Source organism: Orcinus orca, chromosome 13 (assembly GCF_937001465.1).
Source record: "Orcinus orca chromosome 13, mOrcOrc1.1, whole genome shotgun sequence".
Lineage (NCBI taxonomy): Eukaryota > Metazoa > Chordata > Mammalia > Artiodactyla > Delphinidae > Orcinus > Orcinus orca.
Genome location: NC_064571.1, coordinates 60733468 through 60753485, shown reverse-complemented (window position 1 = coordinate 60753485; position 20018 = coordinate 60733468). Strand labels below are relative to the sequence as shown.

The following is a 20018-nucleotide window of genomic DNA, read 5'->3' as shown; positions in this document are numbered from 1 at the left end:
CTAAATCACTTTGCTGTACACCTGAAACTAACACATTTTAAATCAACTACATTTCAATTAAAAAAAAGAATGTACAGTTGCATTTGTAATATTAATAGATGTAATATGTATAACAATAATACTGCAAAAAGGAGGGGAAAGGAATACAGCTGTATGAGAGTAACATTTCAATACACTACTAAAATTGAGCTAGTATAAATGTGAAGCTGATTCTGATATGTCAAGATGTACAAGATAAACCTTTGGGCAGTCACTAAAAAAAACAAAAACTCAAAAAAATATCGTGAAAAAAATCATTAAAGAAATTAAAATACTGAATTATAAAATGTTCATTTAATGATAATGCAAAAGAAAGCAGTAAAGTAGGAACAGAGAAACAAAATAGACAAGAGACATATAGACAACAAAAAGTAGAAGGGTAAAGGTAAATTCCACTATACCAATAACATTAAATGTGAAAGGATTGAACAATTCAATCAAAAGACAAATTATCAGACTGTATAAAAACAAGAATCAACTATATGCTATCACTTTAAATTCAAAGATACAAATAAATGAAAAGTAAAAGGATGGAAAAAGACAAATCATGCAAACAGCAACCACAAGAAAGTTGGAGTGACTACGCTAATATCAGACGAAATAGACTTTAAAGCAAAAAATGTTCTTAGAGGGCTTCCCTGGTGGCGCAGTGGTTGAGAGTCTGCCTGCCAATGCAGGGGACATGGGTTCATGCCCCGGTCCGGGAAAATCTCACATGCCACGGAGCGGCTGGGCCTGTGAGCCATGGCCGCTGAGCCTGTGCGTCCGGAGCCTGTGCTCCGCAACGGGAGAGGCCACAACAGTGAGAGGCCCGCGTACCGCGAAAAAAAAAAAAATGTTGTTAGAGATAAAGAACATTTCATAATGATAAGCGAGTTAATCCATGAGGAAGATATTAACAATTACAACTATATTGCACCTAATAACACAGCACCAGAATACATAAAGCAACAACTGACAGAAATAAACAGAGAGGACTTCCGTGGTGGCGCAGTGGGTAAGAATCCACCTGCCAATGTAGGGGACACAGGTTTGAGCCCTGGCCTAGGAAGATCCCACATGCCATGGAGCAACTAAGCCCGTGCACAACAACTACTGAGCCTCCATGCCACAACTATTGAAGCCTGTGTGTCCTAGAGCCCACGCAGTGCAACTACTGAGCCCATGCACAGCAACTACTGAAGCCCGCAAGCTCTAGGGCCTGCATGCTGCAAGTACTGAAGCCCATGCACCTAGAGCCCGTGCTCTGCAACAAGAGAAGCCACCGCAATGAGAAGCCCAGGCACTGCAATGAAGAGTAACCCCTGCTCACTGCGACTAGAGAAAGCCTGCATGCAGCAACGAAGACCCAGTGCAGCCAAAAAAAAAAAAGAAATGGACAGAGAAATAGACAATGCATAGCAGTAGGAAACTTCAATACCCACTTTCAACAATGGTAAAGAACAACTACTGTAAGTCCCCTACATACGAACGAGTTCTGTTCTGAGAGCTCATTCGTAAGTCCAATTTGTTCCTAAGTCCAACAAAGTTAGCCTAGGTACCCAACTAACACAATCAGCTATATACTGCTGCTTTTACGCTTGCTTCTGGACATCCTGGGCTTGAAATAAAGATACTGTACTACTGTACTCTATACAGTACTGTACTGTAAAGTACACAAAAGCACTACTTGTAGAGGATGCACACGTGACGATGTTTGCCAGACACATGAGCTAACTTATGTGATTGGACATGCAAACACATGTTCACATCTTTGAAACTTCACAACTTGAAGGTTCGTACGTAGGGGACTTACTGTAGACAGAAGATCAATAAAGAAACAGAAGACTTGAAACACAGTATAAACCAACTAGACCTAAGAGACATCTATAGAACACTCTACCCAATAAAAATATACATTTTCCTTATGTGTATAAGGAAACTTTTCCAGGACAGACTATATGTTAGGCTATAAAAAAAAACCTCAATAAATTTTAAAAGACAGAAATGATACAAAGTATGTTTTGCAACCACAGTGGAATGAAATCTGAAATCAAAAGCAGGGAAATATCTGGAAAATTCACAAACATGTAGAAATTAAACTAGGTCTCTTGATAGTCCTTTCTTCAAAATCCTTCATAATTATTCATATTTATTGTTTCTTTTATGTTTATCTTCCCGCCTCCCCAAAAGCTCTCTGAAGGCAAGGATTATGTCTATTTTGATTACCAATGTACTTCTAACACAGTGTCTGGCATATAGAAGAAATTCAATATGTATTTGAAGAATGGCTGAAGGTTGAATAAATGACTGATGTGAGAATGGAGATTCATTCATTTATTTATTCATTCCACAAATATTTATTAAGCACTTATTATGTGCCAAGTCCTAGGGATATAACAGCAAAGACAACAAAAATTCCTGCCTCATGAAGCTTATCTTCTACAGAGTAAGACAGACACTAACTAAATACATAATATCAGTTAAGTGCTATGAAGAAAATAAAAAACTCTGAGAGTGCTATTTTAGATAGAGCGGTTGAGTTAGAGTGGTCATCTTTCTGAGGTCATATTGAGCAGACACCTGAACATTCAGAAAATGAGTCATGAAATATTTGTGAAAAGTACATTGTAAGCAGAAGCAATAGTAGGTGAAAAGGGGCCAAGTCCAGAACATCTTCAATGCACTGGGCTGGATGAAGAGTAAGGAGTCTGGTGGGTCTGCAATATAGTGAGCAAACGAGATGAGGTCAGAAAGTAGATGGCCATGTAGGTCCTGGGAAGAACTTTGAATTTTATTCTAAATATAATAGAAAGTCACTAGAGAGCAGAAGCAAAAGCTTGGTACGACTGACTTAGGTTTTAGAACAATTACTCTAAAAAGGGAACCCTCCTACACTGTTGGTGGGAATGTAAATTGGTAGAGCCACTATGGAGAACAGCATGGAGGTTCCTTAAAAAACTAAAAATAGAGCTACCATATGATCCCACAATCCCACTCCTGGGCATATATCCATAGAAAAACATGGTTAGAAAGGATACAGGCACCCCAATGTTCACTGCAGCACTGTTTACAACAGCCAAGACATGAAAGCAACTTAAATGTCTATCGACAGATGAATGGATAAAGAAGATGCGGTACACATATATAATGGAATATTACTCAGCCATTAAAAAGAATGAAATAATGTAGGGGACTCCCCTGGTGGTCCAGTGGTTAAGACTCCGTGCTCCTAACACAGGGGGCCCGAGTTCGATCCCTGGTCAGGGAACTAGATCCTGCATGCTGCAACTAAGAGCCCACATGCTGCAACTAAAAGAGCCCACATGTCACAGCTAAAGATCCCACATGCCGCAACTAAAGATCCCACATGCTGCAACGAAGATCCCATGTGCTACAACTAAGACCCAGCGCAGCAAAATAAATAAATAAATAAATATTTAAAAATAAAGAAAGAAAGAATGAAATAATGCCATTTGCAGCAACATGGATGGACCTGGAGATTATCATACTAAGTGAAGTAAGTCAGACAGAGAAAGACAAATATATGATATGGCTTATATGCGGAATCTTAAAAAAAAAAGATACAAATGAACTTATTTACAAAATAGAAACAGACTCACAGACTTAGAGAACATTGCAGACTTAGAGAACAAACTTACAGTTACCATGAGGGAAGGGTGGTGGGGAGGGATAGACTGGGAGCTTGGGATTGACATATACACACTGCTATATTTAAAATAGATAACCAGGGACTTCCTGGCGGTCCAGTGGTTGAGACTTCACCTTCCAATGCAGGGGGTGTGGGTTCAATCCCTGGTTGGGGAGCTAAGATCTCACATGCCTCGCAGCCAAAAAACCAAAACATAAAACAGAAGCAATATTGTAACAAATTCAATAAAGACTTTAAAAATGGTCCGTATCAATAAAATCTTTAAAAAATAAAATAAGATAAAATAGGTAACCAACAAGGACTTACAGTATAGCACAGAGAACTCTGCTCAATATTCTGTAATAACCTAAATGGGAAAAGAATTTGAAAAAGAATAGATACATGTGTGTGTGTGTATATATATATATATATATATATATATATATAACTGAATCACTTTGCTGTACACCTGAAACTAACACAACATCAAATATATTTGTCAATCAAATATACTCCAATAGAAAATAAAAATTTTTTAAAACTTCAGATTAAAATTATCTAGAAAAAAAGTAAAAAAAAAAAAAATTACTCTAGCTGTTTTGTGAAGAATAAAGTCTTTAGGGAGGTGAGGAGAATCAGGAGGCCAGTTAGAAACTACTGCAGTTGTTCAGTCTGGAGATAAAAAACAAAACAAAACAAAAAAACCACAGTGAGATGGACTAGGGTGGGAGCAAGTGGAGCTGAAAAGTGGCCATAGATTCTCAATGTATTTTAACAGTAGATCGATTAGATGCAAGGTATGAGAAAGAAGTGTCTAGAATTACTGTAAGATTTTAGGGCTTAGATTAACTAGGTGAATAGGGGTCCTGTGCTCAGCCATGTGATCAAAATGGGAATAGTGGGGAGGAAAAGATACAGGGAGTGTCACAAGTTCAGAATGAATGTTACATTTGAGATGTCTTCTAGATATTCAAATGGAGATATGTAGAAGGTATTAATAGTTGGAAATACAAGTCTGCATTGAGGGGAAAGGTAAGATTTTTCATTTACTTCTCTAAAACTCCTATAAGTTAAATATTATTTTCTATATTTTATAGTGGAGGAAACTAGAGAACAGATAAATTACATGACTTGCCTAATGTCACCAACTATAGAAGCAAAGTCTGGAGCCAGGGTTTGAAACAATCCATTTAACTCCAAAGATGAAATTCTTTCCCCCATATTTCCCTCTTACCCCCCAAACATGTACTTTGTATCTTCAATTCAAAACTTAGTGTTGGGACTTCCCTGGTGGTCCAGTGATTAAGAATCCACCTTCCAGTGCAGGGCACGTGGGTTCAATCCCTGATCAGGGAACTAAGATCCCACATGCCACAGGGCAACTAAGCCCACGTGCCACAACTACTGACCCCGCGCACTGCAACGAAATATCCCGCGTGCCACAACTAAGACCCGACGCAGCTAAATAAATAAATAAATAAAACAAGAAAACAAAACAAAAAAACAAAATTTACTGTTAAGCCAGCCCCCCCTCCCGATTTATGCCTGGGTCTTAATTTGTAAAGGTGACTGAGTGCTGACACAGAGAGATCAATACCACTGAAAGAAAAGTTTAATGTTACTTACAACTCCCCTAGAAAGGAGAGGCATGCCATGCCACGGTGGGCCACAGGGGGAAGCACCAGTGTCAGGAGGAGGCAGAAAGGAACAAGAGTAAGGCATAGGCTGTAGCCTTTCTTGGGTTTTCCACGGGAAAGGTGAGGCAGGGCAGGGTAATCAGTTTAGGATTGGCTAGTTTGAGTAATTCCCACAGACGCTGAGGCATAGGGTACCTGGCCCCAGACTGATTTAGGGCAGGGGAACTACTAGCTTGGTGGTTAGACAAAGGAGGTGGTTGGAAGTAAGGATGCAGGACTGGTTGTTTTGCATATGAAAGGCGTGTTCACAGGTTAATTGTTAATTAGCTAGCCCTGGGAATGGCAGTTTCTTCCCGGCCAGGTAGGCCCACAAGACGCCAAAATCTGGGAAGATTCCAACAATCTTTGTTCACCGTGGACACAGGAACCTAAGTTTGGCTGGAAGAGTATCCTTTGTTTAATATCCAAGTTTGGCTCCCAGGAACAGAATCACCAAGCTGGGCGCTGAAAAGTGACCACAAACCATTCCCCTCCCAGGCAAATCTCTGACTCACCCAATATATCCAGCTCCTTGCAGATACCCAGATCTGGTACCTTTCTTCCAGCATACATCGCAGCAAATCCTCTCCCCAGATAGCCACCCAGTGGAGATGGAGACAGAGACAGGAAACGAAACCTGAGCCCCCCCAATCCCACCCTTTATCCGGCTCCGAGCCTGAATTCAGCTCCCCCCGCCTCCAGCCTGAGCGTGGACAGCCTCAGCTGCCGACCCCCGCCAGGCCCGGTCTCAGGGCCTGGGATCCTAATGCTCCAGACTCACCGGCCCCTGCCAGACAGGCTGTATCCCACCGGGCCGGGAGGCGCCTCAGACCCTGACCACTCCGGGATAGGGAGTTGGTAGAAGGGTCCGCACACTGACTACTGGGGCGACCCGCAGACCACGCACACGGAAATACATCCCTCATACGCGGCAGGGGAGGCCGCCCCGGGCTCGCAGCGCTGCTTCCCGTGGCATCTGTTAGGACGCGGCGCCCACCGGGATCTCACCTGGAGCGGCTCCGCAGCGGCCCAGCTGCAGCGGCCCAGCCCTGGCGCCTTCTGATTCGCTCAACCTCGGGCCTTTGCCTATTCGCTTCCGGGTGAGAGGTGCCTGGTCGCCCTAGCAACCAAGTCGCAGTCTGCGCTGAGCTACTGTTTCCTTCCCTCCAGGCCACAGAGCTGGCGGCCCAGGGGGAATCGCAGAGTCCAGAAAATCTCTCCAGCACCCCTTTGTCAAGTGAGTGTCCCATCCTCCCAACGCCCCTTTAAGTAGAGCTCGCACTGAGCCGGAGCTCGGCCCCTGGCAACTCCGGTACAGGTGTGACATATTTCCTGAGCGTGGTGGGATGGGGGCGCGGAGAACCCGTGCTGTGGGAATCTGGAGACCTGGATTCTAGCTCTCATTCGGCCGTCGATTCGCTGTTGTGACACCTTAGGGAAGTGCCAACGTCTCTGGTTTCAGTTTCCTCTCTGTTGCCAGTCTCGATCTCTTTGGTTCCCTCCCTCTAGCTCTAACAGTCCAAAGTTTCGGATGTGGAACCATTTAAGGGCAATTGAAATAGTTCGGTTTCTTGTATGATCACGTTTAGTAAGCCTTTAGCGAATGCTTCCCAAGTGCCACTCATTCACTAAACTTTCAGTTCCTACCAGTAAGTACTAAGCACTGAGCTGGACACTAGGGTGGGAAAAGAGATTTAACTAATCCGTGATCCTGACCCTGAGGAGTGGAGTGTGAGAAGGGACTCCGGCACAAAAGCGTTATTTTAATAGGGCCCTAAGTACTACATTAGGGATAGACCTCCTGGGGGCTCCTGGAGGAGTCTGGGGGTGAGGGGAGATATGAAAGGCCTTGTCAGGTGATATCTGTTTTCCTTTATGCCTCTTTCCGGGAAAAATTTTCAACCTTGTGTTCCAGTTCACTAATTTACTTTTCAACGGTATTCATTCTGCTATTCAGCCCTTCTAAAGAGGTTTATTTCAACAATTACATTATTCATTTCCTAGATTGCTAATTATTTTTTCATAAGCATCTGCTCCTGTCTCAAGGCTGCTATACCCTCCCTTTCTCTCTGATGATGTTTAAGTCTTCTGCCTATTGTGTTATTAACTCTGTTTCCTCAGAGGGGATGAGCTTCCAGCCTTTCTCAACTGGCACTCATTAATTTTTCAATTAAAAAGATCAGTTCTCTTGTCCCATCCACAGAGATTCTGATTCAGCAGTGTGGAAGGGCGTAGGAACTTGTAAAGCATCCCAGATGATTCTAATGGATGGCCACACTTTGAGTAACATTCTAGTAGACTATTGTCCTAGAAGTTATAGTTTACTTATCTTCACATATGTTTTCTTCAGTATTAGCAAAAATTAGTTTCTAATGTTTTAGTCCACTAAATGTCCCAGGGCCCTGAGGCATCGATTCCACCCCTCCCCCACCCCCCAGGCCTGCGGTTGTCTTTGTCCCTTTTTCACCTGGTCTCCATTCCAGTCTCATTCTGTTTGGACCCCACTCCCTCCCCCACCCCTTCTCACTTACTGTCTTTCTTTATTTTCTATTTCCTTCCACTGCCAAATCAGAGATTGCTCACTCTACCTTACCTCTGTGGGACAATCAATAGATGATATACCCAAGAGAAATAAAAACATATGTCCACACAAAAAATTATACATGAATGTTCATAGCATTATTCATAACAGCCAAAACTGGAAACAACCCAACTGGCCATCAACTGATGAACAGATAAACAAAATGCATTATTTTTGTAGCATGGACTATTCGGCAATAAAAAGTGGTGAAATACTGATACATGCTACAACATGGATGAACCTTGAAGCTAAGTAAAAGAAGCTAATCACAAACGACCACATATTGTATGATTCCATTTCTATGAACTATCTAGAATACACCAGTACATAGAGACAGAGAGCAGATTAGTGGTTGACAGGGGTTGGGTGAGTTTTAGGGTAATGGAGAGTAACTGCTAATATGTACAGGATTTCTTTTGGGGGTGATTAAAATATTGAAAAATTAGATTGTGGTGACAGTTACACAACTCTGAGTATGCTAAAAAATGAATTTTGTATACTTTTAAAGGGTAACTTTGGTGGTATGTGAATTATATATTAATAAAGCTGTTATAATAAACAAGTAAAAATTGATCATCTAGACAAAATCATTTATTTCCCCAGGACCCTACACTAGACTATGGAAATGCCATGTAATCATGATATGCTTGTGATCATATGAAATGAGTCTATTTGGTTAGCTCTTAAAGCAAATATGTTATAGGTCTTATGATGTAAAAATATTTAAGCTTATGTGACTTTTCTGAAATCTTTTAAAACAGCTCCAGAAGTATTTAAGATAAACTTTATATTTCCAAATGGAGACAAGTATGGTAAGCATACATTTCAATTACTTTTTTCTATACAGACTAAAATTAAGTAGATTAAGGGTACAAAACTGAGACTGTTACACTTTATAAAACTACTACTGAGATATTAACTCCATTAAATAAAATAACATAGAAATACTAATGGAGGAACAGATTTTAAATCTAAACTCTAATGTTAAGTATAGACAGTGTGCCTTGGAAAGCTATGGGAGGGCCATAGCCATATGTCAATCTTCTGGGCCCTTGAGTGTCAATGATTACAAGACCTTGGTCCACAGAGCTCCTCATCTCTGGTCTCATCAGTTTCAGTGCTAGGAAGCCAAAGAGACCCATAGGGGATGCAGTTCTGATTAAGCCTGAACATAAATATTTTATTACTTTGTCAAACAGGGTTCCCTTTTATAATCTTCAGTATTTCTCTCTTGTTTAGATGGGGATTGTACAAGAACATCTTCTGGAATATTTGAGAGAAATGGCATAGGTATTCATACCACTCCTAATGGGATTGTCTACACAGGAAGCTGGAAAGATGACAAGGTATTATTGTTGTTTTGAGCATTGACAGTGGATAAGTAACTCTATTGGTTAAATGATTCCAGGCATTTCACCATTAATCAAAAAACACATATGAGTAGACCATGCAATAAAAATAAAAAATGATTATATTTAACATATATGAACATAAGAATAGTATTAAACTCATGCAGAGAGCTAATTATCATCATTATCATCTTTCTTATTTCCTATTCATTGAGCAAAGTGAACTCATTACATAGTTTTCTCATTGAATCCTCATAGCAGCCTCATGAGTCAGATACCATTAATGTTCCAATTTTACAATTGAGGGAAATCAGGCTCAGATTTCTTGCCCAGCTAGTAAGTGATGAAACAAAAATGTGTTCTCAGGTCTGCCTGAATACAAATTTTTGTTCTTAACAACTTCTTTGTGCCATTTCTGGGCTAACTAAACTGGTTGTCCTTTAAGCTTTTTGATATAGTCAAGGTATCTTGAGGACTCCTGTTATTATCATCATGGACCCCCAAGATGTTCAAGTGCCCCAGATCAGAAACATTGACTTGGTGAGCTTCACAGAAAGATACAAAGGACTGTGATAAAATGTTATCTTATTTTTGTGAAAATAAAGGATGATACAATGATAGATTAAATAATAACAAAGTAGATGATAGACATGTGTACATTTTTGAAATGTTCTAGGGAACTGAAGATTAGTTACTGAGGTAATTTCCTTTGTTACAAACAGATGAATGGTTTTGGAAGACTTGAGCATTTTTCGGGAGCAGTATATGAAGGAAACTTTAAGGACAATATGTTTCATGGACTGGGGACTTATACATTCCCAACTGGGGCAAAGTACACTGGAAATTTCAATGAAAATAGGTAAGTTTAAAATAAAATGTCATTGTAGTTCTAAAAGAGTCTTTTCAGGCACATTCGCTTAAAAACTTAGTTAATGCTAAATTTCTTTTGTAATGTATTTAGTCAAAATATATTTATAATATATTTTGGAAAATTTGGGTTATATGTTGGGGAAAAAAATGTTATAAGAGAGGCTAAGGCCATCATGAGCCTCCAAAAGAAAATATCGTTCTTGGTGATAATCTATTAGACTTTTCATTTATTTCCTCTTGACTTCTGTTCCTATAGAACTTTTTGCAGTCATATTGGAAATGGAAAGCTTGTTGCAATTATTGAGAATATTTAGGCCAAAAATTATTTTCACTTGAAATATCTTGATAAACTTTTTTTTTTAGTTTTAAATTTTATTTTTTCTTCCAGTTTGAGATGTAATTGGCATACACTGCTGTATAAATTCAAGGTATACAGCATAATGATTCGACTTACATACATCATGAAGTGATTACCACAATAAATTTAGTGAACATTCATCATCTCACATTGACACAAAATAAAAGAAAAAAATATTTTTCCTTGTGATGAGAACTAAGGATTTTCTCTCTTAACAACTTTTACATATAACATACAGCAGTGTTAATTATATTTATCATGTTGTACATCACATCCCTAGTACTTTATTTATCTTGTAACTGGAAGTTTGTACCTTTTGACCACCTTCCTCCAAATCCCTACCCCTACCCTCCACCATGTATCTTCCCAAGCTTAATCCTCACACCAAATACCATGCCGTGTCATCCAGAGGTTTATGGTTCATTTATAACTACCCCTTTATTATTTCCAGAATTGAAAATGCAACCTAATTGTTATGAAGTGGTTGATACATATTGAGGAGGGTAGAAAGTGTTCACCTATTCTGATGCCAAGTCTGTGATGACAACATGTAAACTTTTCCCACTGATGTTAATAAAGGGAGAAAACTCTAACCCATGGGATAAAGGTCTGTTTGGTTATGTGAAGTGCATTTTCACCACTCTGAAGAGTCCAGAAAACACCAGCATAGAGCACAGCACCTCAAACATAGTTGAAGGTCAATAAACATTGGTTGAATAAATGAATGAACTAATTAAGCCAGATAACCAATATAAACTTTTCACTTTTTTGACTGTTTTGGTCTAAACTAAGCATATGTAATCCTAAAATCTTAGACACCAAAATTTGTATAATGACAATATTTGTTTGGAATAGTAATTTCTTTTTTTGTTTGTAGGATGTGAAAGCAGGATGTCAGGTTTTAGAACAAAATTTGATAATGGAAAGATATAATTCTTCAGACATAGTATATAATATACTGGACAATCATATCTGGACCATAAATTTTTGATCTTGGTTAATGAACACACTTATTTTTTACTATTGCAGGGTGGAAGGTGAAGGACAATACACTGATATCCACGGACTAGAATGGTGCGGTAACTTTCATTTCACAGCTGCTCCAGGCCTGAGGCTAAAGCTCCACATGTAGATATTCTGCATTGAAGTTTTAATGTGGTAATTGCAGCTTTTAGTTGTAAGGAAAACAGCTAAATGTCATCTGCAGTAACTTCATACACTACCTATATATTGTAATTTTGCCAATAAAACCATCACTTATTTATGGTTTTTTGAACTTTCTTTTGATCATCTTATAATTAGTTTAAAATAAATTATGTAGGGACTGCCCTGGCGGTCCAGTGGTTAAGACTCCGTGCTTCCACTGCAGGGGGCACAGGTTCAATACCTGGTCCGGGAACTAAGATCCTGCATGCCACATGGTGTGGCCAAAAAAGGTGGGGGGGAAAAAAAGAAAGAAAAGAAATTAACGTGATTCAATTGAGAGTTTGCTCATTTTAAGAAAAACTATGCAGATCTTGACAAAGTCAATTTCCCATCCTGTGCCTGAGTTTTGTCATCTTTAAAAAGTATATCTGGGCTTCCCTAGTAGTGCAGTGGTTAAGAATCCACCTGCCAACGCAAGGAACAAGGGTTTGAGCCCTGGTCTGCGAAAATCCCACATGCCGCGGAGCAGCTAAGCTCGTGCACCCCAACTACTGAGCCTGTGCTCTACAGCCCGTGAGCCACAACTACTGAAGCCCGCGCGCCTAGAGCCCGTGCTCCGCAGCAAGCGAAGCCACTGCGATGAGAAGCCCGTGCACCGCAACGAAGAGTAACCCCCGCTACCTCAACTAGAGAAAGCCCACGCGCAGCAATGAAGACCTAACGCAGCCAAAAATAAAATAAATGTATATATATATATAAAAAGTAGGGCTTCCCTGGTGGCGCAGTGGTTGAGAGTCCGCCTGCCGATGCAGGGCACACGGGTTCGTGCCCCGGTCCAGGAAGATCCCACATGCCGCGGAGCAGCTAGGCCCGTGAACCATGGCCGCTGAGCCTGCTCATCCGGAGCCTGTGCTCCGCAACGAGAGAGGCCACAACAGTGAGAGGCCTGCGTACCGAGAAAAAAAAAAAAAAAAAAAAAAAAGTATATCTGTGTGTTAAAGGAAACTATCAAGAAAATGAAAGAACAATCGACAGAATAGGAGAAAACATTTGCAAATCATATATCTGGCAAAGGTTTAGTTTTCAGTATACAGAACTCATATATAAATATATATAAATAAAAAGACAACCCAGTTTAAATATGGACAAAGGATTTGCATAGACATTTCTTCAGAGAAGATATACAAATGTCTGATAAGCAAACAAAAGATGTTCAACATTATTACTCTTTAGGGAAATACAAATTAAACCCACAATAAGATACCACTTCCCAGGACTTCCCTGGTGGCGTAGTGGTTAAGACTCCGTGCTCCGAATGCAGGGGGCTTGGGTTCGATCCCTGGTCAGAGAACTAGATCCCATGTGCATGCTGCAACTAAGAGTTCACATGGCACAACAAAGGAGCCTGCCTACCACAACTAAGGAGCCCATGTGTCACAACTAAGGAGCCTGCCTGCCACAACTAAGACCTGGCACAACCAAATAAATAAATATTAAAAAAAAATACCACTTCCTAATCTCTAGGATGACTATATTTAAAAAGACATAATAACAGAGATTGGCAAGGATGTGGAGAAATTGGAAACCCCAAATATTTCTGGTGGGAATGAAAAATGTACAGCCGCTGAGGAAAACAGGTTTCTCAAAAAGTTGACATAGGACTTCCCTGGTGGCGCAGTGGTTAAGAATCCGCCTGCCAATGCAGCGGACACAGGTTCAAGCCCTGGTCCGGGAAGATCCCACATGCCGTGGAGCAACAAAGCCCGGGCACCACAACTACTGAGCCTGCGCTCTAGAGCCCGCGAGCCACAACTACTGAAGCCCGCGTGCCACAACTACTGAAGCCTGCGTGCCGAGAGCCCGTGCTCTGCCACAAGAGAAGCCACCACGATGTGAAGCCCACACGCTGCAACAAAGAGTAGCCCCCACTCACCGCAACCAGAGAAAGCCCGTGTGCAGCAACAAAGACCCAATGCAGCAATAATAAAATATAAAATGAATAAATAAATCTTTAAAGAAAAAAAAAATTGACATATAATTACCATATGTCCCAGCAATTCCTAAGTATGCATCCAAGAAAATTGACTTGTATACAAATGTTTATAACAGCACTATTCATACCAGCCCAATACTGAAAACCCAGATGTCCATCGACTGATGAATGGATAAATAAAATGTGATATATCTGTACAATGGAATGTTATTCAGCCATAAAAAGGAATGAAGTATTGACACATGCTCTAACATAAATCAACCTTGAAAACATTGTACTAAGTGAAAGAAGCCAGTCACAAAAGGCCACATATTATACGGCGTTTTCTGTGAAATGTCCAGAATAGGCAAATCCATAGAGACAGGAAGTAGATTAGTGGTTGCCAGGGAGGAGGAGTTCAGAGGCATGGGACTTCTCTTTGGGGTGATGCAAACGTTCTAGAATTAGTGGTTGCACAACTTGTGAACATGAAAAACCTCTGCATTGTTCATATTAAAAGGGCAAATTTTATGTATGTTATGTGTAGGGGAGCAAAATTTGCCACCCCAAAATGTGTCTCTCTGGCATGAGGATTAATTTAGGGAGATTATTTTTAAGAAACAGAAGACTCCTGAAGTCTTTCTTTTTACCTCCCCCCTGAGCTGCCTAAAGAGTTTAGATAAAGGACCTCTTCCCAGAATAGAGGTATCTGCAAACAATTTAGGCTAGGTGTGGCCGGGGAAGCTGAGCAGGGCCTAGAGATCAGAGTCCACTCTGTAGCATTGTCTCTGTAGGGCCCAACAAACAATTGTTTACCAAGCGTTTGCATTTGCGTTTCCATCTCCACTTGAACTGCCCTCCTTTGAAGTCCCAAACCACTACCCTCAACATCCTCTTTTGTCTTTAGCTGATATGGTTTTTAAGGGAGGGCTTTGGCCATTTTAGTGAGCTGTTCAGTTTTCCTGATTCCCTCCCACATTATTAAACTTTTGTTTGATTTTCTCCTGTTAATCTGTCTCATGTCAAATTCATTGTAATTCTTAGACCAGCCAGAAGAATCTAGAAGGGTAGAGGAAAACTTCTCTCTGACATAGGTGAGTTATACCTCAATTTTTAAAAAGTATATCAGTGTGTGCTCATATATTCTATGCCTAAAAAGCTTCTTTACCTTTTAGATAACATAATTTTGAAATTACCAAAGCAGTACATGACAGCTACATATTAAAATTACAATAAAGACCCTAGTGTTTTTACTGAAACTATTTCTCCAAAACTGACCCCCCGCAAGATGGTGCATGTAATAGATAACTTCCATATTATATAATATTTCTTCCCTCAAAATCTTGTGAAAATTTGTATTTCTCAATATATCATTGCTAAATCCTTTTTTATTTTTTGTTGTACTACTATAAATTTGGGCTGAGATGTCTTTTAAAATGTTGAGATTAAAATAGTATTTTTTATAGCTTCTCATGATAATAACTTTGTATTTAATTTCAAAAGACCCTATTTATAAGTGTTCAAAGATACATTTTAACAATTAGACATTTTGGATATGTTGCTTAGTATTAACTGGTATGGCTTTAGAATTAAATACTTTTATTGTACTGGAATTTATAAGGAGATAAATACTGGGCAAGTTAAGGTAAGGTGAGAGGATGTTTTCAGAGACCAGGACACATAATGCAAATTCAAAACTTCTGGAAAATATAGAAATATCTGCTTTACTGAAAACTAAATTTTCCCCAATATTTTTCTTCAAATTATTTAAGGTAGCAAGATATATACTTTGCTTTTAAACTATTTAACTTTTATTGACATATAAGTAACTTTTCAATGCTCAAGTCTCCAGTTTTCTAAGATACTAAAGTCATTCCTCTTAAACAGTTTTCTTTCTTTTACTCCTTGAAACTAAATGCAGTTCAGTTATTTGATTAGTTGATGCTAGAATTTGACCTGGAGCTTATATAATTAGACGAGACACTAGTTTTCCTCATTTAAAAGCCTAGTTAGCATATGACAGTCTCGTTTCCGGGGAAGTCAAACCTCTACTGCTTCTTTTTATAACATTTAAGTTAATTCAGAATCCAGATAAGCCTTGATCTGAGGACGATATAACCACAGCAAGCAACATGGGGTAAGTATGTGCTCTTATGTACTTTGAGAGGCATTGAGAGGGCAAATATTTTCATAAGAGAAGAAATCCCATAAATCCTTACTAATTTAGATTCAATATATGCTAACTTTTATTTAAGGAAGTCATTTAAAGAAATTACTTTTTATTCAAAGTTAAAACAATTTGTAAAATATTCATTCATTTTCTTGCTTAATTTTTGTATGATGTCATAATTTGTCTTTAAAGCTTGTTAACTAATGAAACATTTAGACTGAAGAGTTTTGCCTATTTACATATTTAGTTGAAGCTGAATTAAAATTTGAGAGTAATCTTAAAGAAAGGACGACTGAATGCTTGTTTTACATGGCAGATAAATCCAATATGTGTATGCCTCTTCGGGATTAAGAATAAAGAATGGAAAAGATTAGGAATGGAAGGAGGTTAATTTATGACTTTTGTAACACAGAAAAGGGATAGAGGATTCTATCAGAGTTTACTCCTCTATGTACAGAAAAATACGTGCTAATTAGTTACATAGGAACATTAGTGAGAATTCTAAATCCTCTGCAGGGGTTTTGGGAGCATGATGAGAAGAATTAGGTTTCACTTGAAAGCTTTCTATTCTTAAGTGAGAATAGGAATCCACTATAATTAGTATTTTATATGCTGAAACAATAGTATTCTGAAAAATATAGAAGTTTGCCTTTGTATAACCCTTTTGTCCTTTTTATAGCTCCTTTTAATATAAAATTATATTTGTTGCAAATGGTATAGCCATTTAACTAAAGGCACTTCTGAAGGATTTAGCATAAACAATCAGAAGTTCATACTAAAGAAATAATTTTTTTGACACACGTTTCTTCTAGTTTCCATGAATTTAATTAATATCTATGTTTTTGCTAATATCATGGGCTCTGAAATGCAATCTAAACCAGCTTGAAACCTCAGAGACTTTTGAAAGGAAGATGATCATACTGTTGTTAATTTTTAATATAAATATAAAGGTTAATAGATAAGTGCCTTGTACAAATTTCACATACATTTGATTGATTTGATTGGGGACAGAGTTGATGAGACTCCTGGATTCTCTTTATTCCCCTCTTTCCTCTCTTTCTCTCTCTTCCTCTTCCTCCCTCTGCTTTTCTTTAATGACTGGAGCTCACCTTTTTGAGGGTCAAGGGTCACTCTAAGAATTTTTAGAAACCAGCCCACCCTCTCTGCAAAAAAATGTAAAATTACACCAAATTTTGCATATCATTTCAGGAGATTTACAGATGGTCTGACTGTGGACCCCAGGTTAAGGAATTTGATTTTGAATGTTAGGACTGGAGTATAGGTTGCTCAATATTTTTCTTAGCTTTTGAGTTTTTATTAAATGTAAGAATCTTTTAAATTAATAATCCCTGCTAATCTTCTCTCAGAGACAATGTCGAAGATGCTGATTCTCCCACTGACCAGCTCCCAACACACACACACACACACACACACATACACACACACACACGCAACTTACATGAGTGAAACACAGTTTAACCGATATCCATAGTTTTGACAATCACATTTCTGCTGTTTGTCTCCAGTGACTTGATTAATCACTTCTGCTTTCAAGAGTGCCAGGAATCACCTTGGTAATCACGGAAGAAAAAAATCCTCATTACTTTATTTCATGTATTGCTCTCAGTGCCCCACATAACATGAACTAAACCATAACTTGCAAAATATTACACAGGACACTGTTCTGATTCATAGGTTCATGATTATTTTGTTGTCAGCTCCTGCCCTTATTGAGAAAAGAGAGATTATTGGGTATGAACACCTATTTAAATCTGCCTCAATAATCAGAAAAATAAAAAGACAAAGTGGCAGCTGATTAGATGCTCAAATTTGTCCATTGGAGGAAATCTCTAGAATGTATCCCCTGAGAATGAGGAAGTAGCTATTTAGGATTTGGGGGAGGGGGGTGTTATTTATCTGAAAGCTATTTGAGAACACAATGCCCTTATATGAGTCTATGCCAGCCCTTTCCATTTTGCAGGGGGCTATGCTGGCATGGTTTTAGTGAGCGATGAAGAGGCAAATATTAGAAAATTCTTATGCTCTTTAGAAAGCCACCTCCTTCTCTTAAATTTTCACTGGATTCCTTATGGAGTGTGTGTGTGTGGGGGGGAAGGGTGAGTAGAGATGGTGCATAAGGGTGGGTAAAGGGATAACTAAGGAGAAGTGAAAGAACCTTACCTTGTAAAATACCCTGCTACCTGCTATTTACCATAACACCTGAGCAAAGGATGAACAATGGGATAGAAGTGATGGTTGCCTTTCTTTCCTGAGATGCTTTTCAATATTCTTTCCCCATCTCCTAGCAGGGTCAGTCAGTGTACCCCCAATTGATGTCTCAGGAAAATAAATGTTAAGGCTCTGCTAAAATTTTAGAACCAATAAATCCATTATTACAGCATATTCAGCCTTCTTTTAGTTTTCCAGTTTATGTAACTGTAGAGTAATTTTAAAAATTCTTTTATGGATAGATTTTCTACTTCTGGATCAGGGAATTACAGTCCGACTCTTTTTCCTGGGCAAAGCATACATTTAGCTCATGTAGTAACCTTTGAAATATTGCTTCTATCTGTGCCCTCCTTTCCTTTCTAATGGTCGCTTCCCTAATTCAGGCCATCATTACATTTTACATGGATTATTAAAGGTGCCCACTCCCAGCCTCTCTGCAGCTGGTCTTTCCTCTATACTCACAAGAGTCATCTTCTGACTGAAGACATATGGTCTGGTTATTCCCTTGCTTAAAATCTTTCAGTGACTCCTTATTCTCTCCACTTTGGAGCAGGCTCCCAAGAAGATATTCACCACCCTTTATCTGTCTCTAATCCACCTGTCTAGCTTTACCTTCTACTCTATCCTTGATGCTGCCTGGGATCCCTAAATCCACTGATGCATTGTAACTGTCTACCTCTGATCCTTTGCTGAGCTCCCCACTCCCCCTTTGTTTTTTTTTTTGTTGTTTGTTTGTTTTACCATTTCTACATACTGTTCAGATCCCAGCTCAAATCCTATCTTCTTCATGACATTTTCTCTAATCCCCACAAGTGGAACTCATCTTTCCTCCTCTGAAAGTTTTAGGCACTTTATACTTTTCTTATTGCATTTCTTCTCAATCCATCATATGCTGTAGTTATTTGTGTGTCTCATCTTTCCTACTAGACTGTAAGCTCCTGGAAGCCAGAACAACGTCATCTTTATATTTCCTCCCAGGACCCGGCACAATGCCTTTTACATGGTATGTGCTTAATAAATGTCTGCTGAGTACAAATGAACTCTGCTTTTCCTATAATCCACAAAAAAACTAAAAACTTAATTTTAGCCAAAATTCCCTCTTTCTTCCCCAATAGAGTGGCCCCATTTTCCAAGTTCCTATCTGAGGAGCTCAAATGTGTATATAATATCTAAAATATGGGTGATGCAAGAGAGAAAAGGTAAAAACAAAGACTGGAGGGCTACACTAGAGGTTTTGAAGAGTAGAAAATCTACTGTTGATATGTAGAAAGCACACATAGGATCAAGGGAAGTGTAAGAACACTTCTAAGAATTAAAAATGGTTCTTTGTTCGAGACAACTTCCTAGAGGACCAGCATATCATTAAGGTTGGGCTCATTTGTATATGTTGGAAAAACCAAAATAATAGTGGCTTACATAAGCTAGAAGGTTATTTCTTTCTTTCATTAAAAAAAAAAAAACTCCGTAGGCAATCTAGAGCTATTCAAGCAGTTCCTTGGTGTGAGAGACCAAGGTTCCTTCTACCTTGCTCTTCTGCCATCCTTTGGTGTCTCACCTCTTGGTCCAAGAAGGTTGCTAGGACTCCACCTATCTCACTGGTGTTCAGCCAGCAGGAAGGAGGAAAGGGAAGAAAGAGATGTGTTTCCTCTTTTAAGGAAACTTCCCAAAAGTCACTCACACTATTTCTACTTGTAACTCGTGGGTAGAATCTATCTCCATGGTTACACCTACCTGTGAAGGAGAAGGGGGAATATAGTTTTTTAACTGGGTTACTATAAGAAACAGGGAAAATGGATATTGGGTGGCAACTGGCAGTGACTGACAGAGCCTGTAAGGCCATCCATTGATTCTCATATTCCTTTAGGACAAAGAACAGCATTTGCACAAAAAAGAATGTTTTAAGACAAATTTTCTGTAAAGTTAAGGGGGAAAAAAGAGCAAGCCAAGCTGGGAATAAACACAGATTCACTTAGGATAAAGGACAGGGACGTGACAAA

At 39.1% G+C, this 20018-nt stretch overlaps 3 protein-coding genes across 8 annotated transcripts in view; 2 read left to right on the top strand and 1 right to left on the bottom strand.

Annotated features, from left to right (window-relative positions):
• The window catches only part of DHX57 (DExH-box helicase 57), a 76389-nt gene that overhangs the window by 50602 nt on the left and 5769 nt on the right, over positions 1 to 20018 (bottom strand). The window contains exon 2 of one of the 6 annotated variants that reach the window (XM_049696459.1): positions 17252 to 17362. Coding sequence is in view for 3 of the 6 variants with exons in the window: in XM_033419227.2 (XP_033275118.1) it covers positions 5862 to 5915 (54 nt within the window). In the remaining 3 variants the exon portion in view is untranslated. The other 5 variants (XM_033419230.2, XM_033419229.2, XM_033419227.2 and 2 more) reach the window with 5 other exon arrangements.
• Positions 6113 to 11768, top strand: MORN2 (MORN repeat containing 2). The gene is made up of 6 exons (XM_004265032.4): positions 6113 to 6200; positions 6452 to 6583; positions 8689 to 8739; positions 9167 to 9273; positions 9999 to 10135; positions 11534 to 11768. The coding sequence occupies exons 1-6, from the start codon at positions 6113 to 6115 to the stop codon at positions 11634 to 11636; spliced, it is 618 nt and encodes a 205-aa protein (XP_004265080.2). The 3' UTR covers positions 11637 to 11768.
• The window catches only part of ARHGEF33 (Rho guanine nucleotide exchange factor 33), an 84509-nt gene continuing 80051 nt past the window's right edge, over positions 15561 to 20018 (top strand). Inside the window, exon 1 of the mRNA XM_049696471.1 lies at positions 15561 to 15759. The gene's annotated coding sequence lies outside the window, so the exon portion shown is untranslated. The remainder of the gene's footprint in view (positions 15760 to 20018) is intronic.